The sequence below is a fragment of the Littorina saxatilis genome, linkage group LG8 (genome assembly GCF_037325665.1).
Source record: "Littorina saxatilis isolate snail1 linkage group LG8, US_GU_Lsax_2.0, whole genome shotgun sequence".
Taxonomy (NCBI): domain Eukaryota; kingdom Metazoa; phylum Mollusca; class Gastropoda; order Littorinimorpha; family Littorinidae; genus Littorina; species Littorina saxatilis.
In genome coordinates this window covers 18,433,607-18,440,291 of record NC_090252.1, presented here as the reverse complement: position 1 = coordinate 18,440,291, position 6,685 = coordinate 18,433,607, and the positions used below count along the sequence as shown (strand labels likewise).

The following is a 6,685-nucleotide window of genomic DNA, read 5'->3' as shown; positions in this document are numbered from 1 at the left end:
TCTCTCTCTCTCTCTCTCTTTCTTTCTCTCTCTGTCTCTTTCTCTCTCTGTCTCTCTCTCTCTCTCTCTCTCTCCCTCTCTCTCTCTCTCTCTCTCTCTCTCTCTCTCTCTCTCTCTCTGGTCTTCATACCTTAGACCTGGCACACAAATATAATAGCAAATTGTGTACGCATGTTGCATATACTCCACACATTGACACCTGAACACCAATGGTTTTAATACACTTTTATTTTCTGGGCATTTGAAAAAAAAAAGAGCTATTGACGCTTTGCTCGGAAGCAAACTCGACAGCCCTGTCCAAGCACACCACTTTGAATAAACGAAGACACGCTCTCTGTGTTAAATTCGATTTGTGATTCATACGTAACAAAGAGAAGTTTCTGGGGACTCCTTTGCCGTCGGGTTTGAACGCTAAATATTGTGGTCCCCACAAAAATAAAAATAATAAAAGATTAAACGATCATTTAAGCACATTCGGTGTTGACTTGGAGCCAGTTGTGCGGCATAAAGCGCTTGGCCTCTACAACCGCTGCCATTCAGCTAGCCCACAAGCGAATGATAATTACAAGTTAGGATCCCCCGTCATTGGCTCTGTCGACGCCCGTTTTTAACCGCTTGCTTCCCTTTATATAATATACCGACCATAGGGCGTCGTCGTCCCGAACTAAACCTTGTGTATGTCATCAAAACTATTGATCTCTGGGTAGGGAAATCCTTTTGAGAAATGACGTCAGAGTCTTTCGACGATTAGTCAATGCATTTCGGATCCGTACTACAACATAATGTCAGTCACACTTGAAATAAACGTTACTTAAAATTGCTTTCCACACGAAGTAAACGGGCGCATAGGGTCAGTTATCAATTTAACTTATCTCGAGTGTGATCGACAAAACGTATACAGTACACAAATACGAACGGAGAAACTCGGAAACCGAGAAGTCGACACATGCTCGAGAACTCACGTGTAACGTTCGAAGTTGGAAATTCAATTTTGACCTTAAAGAATTGTGTGCCAGATTGGCTTCGTTGTAGTGTGCTCACCAAAGAACCCGGCAGTCACGAGTTCGATACGCACAGTTTGCAATATTTGTTTGAATATTTTTTTTGTATTATTCAACTTTATTTTATTTTCTGAACTCGTTATTCTTGTATTGTATTCATTTTAATAAATTCCAAAGGTTTGAGTGATGTATTGAAGATCGAATTTATCAAAGAGTTGTATAATTATCGAGTACCTCTGGTAAACGATTACCCAGAATTACTCATTCTATTTTAAGTAACGCCGGCTTTTGGGGAAATCCCGATGGGTATTTGTATCACTGAGCATCGACTGAATGTAAAGGTGGTTGCCTACTTCTAGTTTAATCCACTTCTGGCTACCCACACTACGCTCTAATCGTTGCACATACAAATGAAAAGTCATGTTTAACGATCATTTCAGAACAGTCGGTTGTGGATTGGCTTTCAAGTATTTGACGTGTTGTCTTGGAGATAGCTCTACAGCATAAAGCGCTCGACCCCGGCAACCGCTGCTTTACAGCTAACCACAATACGCTCTAATCGTTGCACATACAAATTAAAAGTAATGTTTACTACTGACGAGTCTTAGATTACAGCGTGGTGAAAGATTGTGAAAGCCACAAAATGAAAGCAAGGATATATCTCGACAACAAATCAGACAGACGAAGTGCGGATAGAAGGACTGACTGATAGACAAAAAAAGGTATAAGTTGCACACTTCCGAGTCCAGGTTAGCTGAGATACACTTTGCCGAAAAATTATTCGACACGTTTCGCATCCAAATTAAAGCATTAATTCCCCTGTCAATTGAACGGCCTTAACTGACATAGAAAGCTTGAATGAAATATGACACGAGAATCAATGATTTGATTTGGGTGCGAAATTTGTCCCAATAATGTTTTGGCCAAGTTTAGTTTGCTGTTGAGTCTCTGTTTCCCGAAAGGAAAAACTTCAGCTATTGTGGTGTCGGAAGTTATATACGTTACCAAGATTTGTTCCCTTGTTTGGACGTCATCAGAGAAAAAAACAAGTCGCGTAAGGCGAAAATACAATATTTAGTCAAGTAGCTGTCGAACTCACAGAATGAAACTGAACGCAATGCCATTTTTCAGCAAGACCGTATACTCGTAGCATCGTCAGTCCACCGCTCATGGCAAAGGCAGTGAAATTGACAAGAAGAGCGGGGTAGTAGTTGCGCTAAGAAGGATAGCACGCTTTTCTGTCCCTCTCTTTGTTTTAACTTTCTGAGCATGGTTTTAATCGAAACATATAATATCTATATGTTTTTGGAATCAGGAACCGACAAGGAATAAGATGAAAGTGTTTTTGAATTGATTTGGACAATTTAATTTTGATAATAATTTTTATATATTTAATTTTCAGAGCTTGTTTTTAATCCAAATATAACATATTTATATGTTTTTGGAATCAGCAAATGATGGAAAATAAGATAAACGTAAATTTGGATCGTTTTATAAATTTTTATTTTTTTTTTACAATTTTCAGATTTTTAATGACCAAAGTCATTAATTCATTTTTAAGCCACCAAGCTGAAATGCAATACCGAAGTCCGGGCTTCGTCGAAGATTACTTGACCAAAATTTCAACCAATTTGGTTGAAAAATGAGGGCGTGACAGTGCCGCCTCAACTTTCACGAAAAGCCGGATATGACGTCATCAAAGACATTAATCAAAAAAATGAAAAAAACATTGGGGGATTTCATATCCAGGAACTCTCATGTCAAATTTCATACAGATCGGTCCAGTAGTTTAGTCTGAATCGCTCTACACACACACACAGACACACACACACACGCACACACGCACACACGCACATACACCACGACCCTCGTTTCGATTCCCCCTCGATGTTAAAATATTTAGTCAAAACTTGACTAAATATAAAAATCAAACTTTTCGACACAAACCTGCTGATGCCTGTTTTCCACTTACCAAACCCTTCAACAAATAAACACCATGCTACTGAGTTCATACACGATGCTAGTACTCCTCCGCGCGCTTAACACTGGTTTAAATCAAAAACAAATGAACAAAACAGAGATCCTGTATTTATATTTATATGTTTCCCTTGTTGAGAATGCGTAGTTTAATAACGATGTCACTGTTGGAATTTGATCGACGATAATTTTGTTCAAGAGGTAGTCGCCTTGAAACACTCAGTACCCTGTGACTCCATAGCGAGGTCAAAGTCGCTTCGAGTTTGAATAGATACCGAGGTGTGGGAGACGTTCCATGCGTAAAAAGCTCTGAGTCGGTGATGTTCTAGCTCGTAGAGTGCAATTGTCTGCATGTGTCTCAGATCGCTCACAACGGTAGTTGCTTTAGGCAGAGTTTCACTTCACTTTTTGGTTTTCAAAGTTCCCAAATGCATTGGGCAACACAGGACGTATACAGCTAGATGCTCGAAAGAATAAACGTCGCAATAATTGATAAGTTATGGCAAAGAATAATCGTGTTGTGCATTGTTGTGTGTCGTTATGCACGACATAGACCAAAACAGATTAAACAAACCATGTTACGCGCCCAAGCAATGCAAACGCAATGTATTGGTGACACACACAGTTAATGACTGGTCATAGGTTTTGTTTTAGCAAATGACATGAATGTGATATGGCGATGTCCAAGTTTTGAGCAAACATTAAATGAACTAAGCTTAGTTTTGTTCAAGCTCTGAGTCGATTTAAAAACACGGGCAAAATAAGGCTTTTGTTGTGCTTCCATGAAAAAAAGACACACACACACCGATACCATAGCTGCAACTTTTTCTGGTAGTGAAATACTTATGCCCACAGAGTGTGCAGGTGGTAGCCACGTGGTAATCATAAAGGTATCCATCCTGGGTAGGTAAAACTACTACCATCTAACTGACGTCCAATTTGTGTTCCGTTGACAATGAAATCCTTCATATGCACGGTGGTACCGGCATTAAGAAATCCTACCCACCAAGAAAAACTCCAGAAGGTGATGATCGTGTGGTCCATGGAAGACAAGATACTCATGTCCACGGCCGGGGAATGTCCTGTCAAGTAATGCACGTGGTAACCGCTAGGGACGTTGTCCTTGCACCACTGCAGGCTGTTGCTGCCCACCACGAAGACACAGTCAGGGTAGCGGCTGCGGAAGAACGCCATGGATCTGTTGAGGTAGTCAAGAGACACCTGGGGGTAGCCTAGTTTGATGTTGTGCTCGTTGGCCATGTCCCCTCGACGCACGTGCACGCCTATCAGAGTGGAGGTGTTGTGCTTCTGTCTGAGTTCCTGCACCACGTGTGAAGACTCGTTGCGAATCTTGTCAGTGAATATCAAAGCTTTGCGGATCTCTGGTTCGTGATGTTCGAAGTATTTGTAAGATACGAGATATGTTCCAACGGTAAAGTCCTGGCTCGGATCCAAGCGGGTAAGCCGTTCATCAAACTTGCAGCACGACACTTCATTGGCACCTTTTGCCTTCTGGCAGCGGCTTGCAAACCTGGACGAATTTGCTGAGATTTGGTTAAAGGTTTTCAGCACGTTGGGTAGATGATGGCTTCCTAAGAAGACAGGTGTTCTGTTGAGGGTCAAGGCCAAGCCTAAAGTGCTGGCGTACTGAAAGAGTTCGTTGCCGAGACGAGCCGCAAACCGGTGACAGAGAACTCTTGTAGTGTTGTCAGAAGAGTGTGCCACCTGTGATGATGTCTCCAACGATGATGGTGGTGGTGTTGGTTGTGGTGGTGAGTGTGGTGTTTGTGGTGGTGGTGGTGGTTGGGGCATAGATGGCGGTAGTGAAAACATGTGCAAAATAGTAGAGTTATTTGACTGAAATTGATAGATGCCCAACAGAAGACAGGACACACACAGAGCCAGAAAAAGGTCTGCAACATAAGATGAAAATAGCGGATTATGTTCTTATGTGTGAGTGAATATGAACCAAATCCGTACTTACACACACACACACACACACACACACACACACACTCACACACACACACACACACACACACACATACACACACAGACACATACACACACACACACCCACCCACCCATACACACACACACACACACACATACACACACACACACACACACACACACACACACACACACACACACACACACACACACACACACACACACACACCAGGGATGTACCCAAGACGGTTTCGCAGGCTAAAATTAGATCAGTTTCTTAATTTACATAATATATTTCCTGAATAAAGTGTTAATGTTAACACAAAAATGGCCCTAAATTGATCCTTGTAATCAGAGCGATGGGGCTGGGGGGGGGGGGGGGGGGGGGATATGCAGGGTGACAAAGAGCGAGATAGACAGACATTCAGAATGACAGACAACAATCAGCATAATTATGAGAAATAACTATTTCTATCCAAGACAGTGTAGGGGATCCTGCAGGGGGATTCAGACCAACTCTTAAAACTAAGAATCAGTCGAATAGAAACTAAATCTAAACAAGTCGCGTAAGGCGAAATTACTACATTTAGTCAAGCTGTGGAACTTACAGAACGAAACTGAACGCACTGCATTTTTTCACAATGACTGTAGTCCGCCGCTCGTGCAAAAGGCAGTGAAATTGACGAGCCTGTTTAGCGCGGTAGTGGTTGCGCTGTGTTGCATAGCATGCTTTTCTGTACATGTACCTCTGAATCGCTCTACACACACACACACACCTACACACACACACACACACACACACACACACACACACACATACACACACACACACACACACACACAAACACACACACACATACACACACACACACACAAACACACACACACACACACACACACACACACACACACATACACCACGACCCTCGTCTCGATTCCCCTTCTATGTTAAAACATTTAGTCAAAGCTTGACTAAATGTAAAAAGAAAAAGAAATGGAAGAAGCAAATTAAAGGCAGAGTAAGCCTCCCGTAAACCATCACAGATACGGTCAGGCTTTTACACACAGTACAAACACCATTTCATTTAAACACTCACCAATTGAGAACATCCTAGGTGCCCTCCGTAAAGAGCGAACAATTTTCAAAGAATTTATTTGTGCGTGGTTTATCTTACCCCTGAGCCATCGTGAACCCGTGTGATCCAGTTTTCCCTTTTCACAATGCAGTCGTCATAGTTAGTCATTTGAATGCGACTCGACGTGAGCTTATCTACAATAGCACGTTTTTTTTTATGCACGAAACAACGGCTGTGGTTCACAAGAACTCTAGCGATGGCTTTTGACTGTTGAGAGGAACGGCGATTTGCACTGATAAACCGGCCGTCGTCTGCTACGACCCTTGCGTGACCCTGCTTCCGGGCTTTTCTTTTTTTAAACTTTCACAACTTCGAATTGTTCTGATCTTGTCTTGATGAAAAACGAATTCTTTTATGATTAAAGAATGTTTGTGTAACAAGCTGTCAATTTATTATTTAGATTTTAAAAGTTAGGTCTAGCGCAAAAACGAGGCGCCGTTGTTGTTAACGGAACAAGTCTACGAAAATAAATTCTTTGAAAATGTCTCACGCTCGACAGAAAGCAGCCAGGATGTTCCCGTTCGGTGAGCGTTCAAATGGAAGTATGCTTGTACTGTATTTAGACGCTCGGGGAGCTCTGTGATGGTTTACGGGAGGCTTACTGTGCCTTTAAACCAG

The 6,685-nt window shown here is 42.0% G+C and overlaps 1 protein-coding gene across 4 annotated transcripts in view; it reads right to left on the bottom strand.

Annotated features, from left to right (window-relative positions):
* Window positions 1-210: 210 nt before the first annotated feature.
* Window positions 211-6,685, bottom strand: part of LOC138972974 (galactoside alpha-(1,2)-fucosyltransferase 2-like) — a 53,033-nt gene continuing 46,558 nt past the window's right edge. For all 4 annotated transcript variants that reach the window (XM_070345629.1, XM_070345631.1, XM_070345630.1 and 1 more), the window contains one exon: window positions 211-4,891. In XM_070345629.1, the coding sequence (XP_070201730.1) occupies window positions 3,861-4,891 (1,031 nt within the window). In that variant the 3' untranslated portion in view covers window positions 211-3,860. The remainder of the gene's footprint in view (window positions 4,892-6,685) is intronic.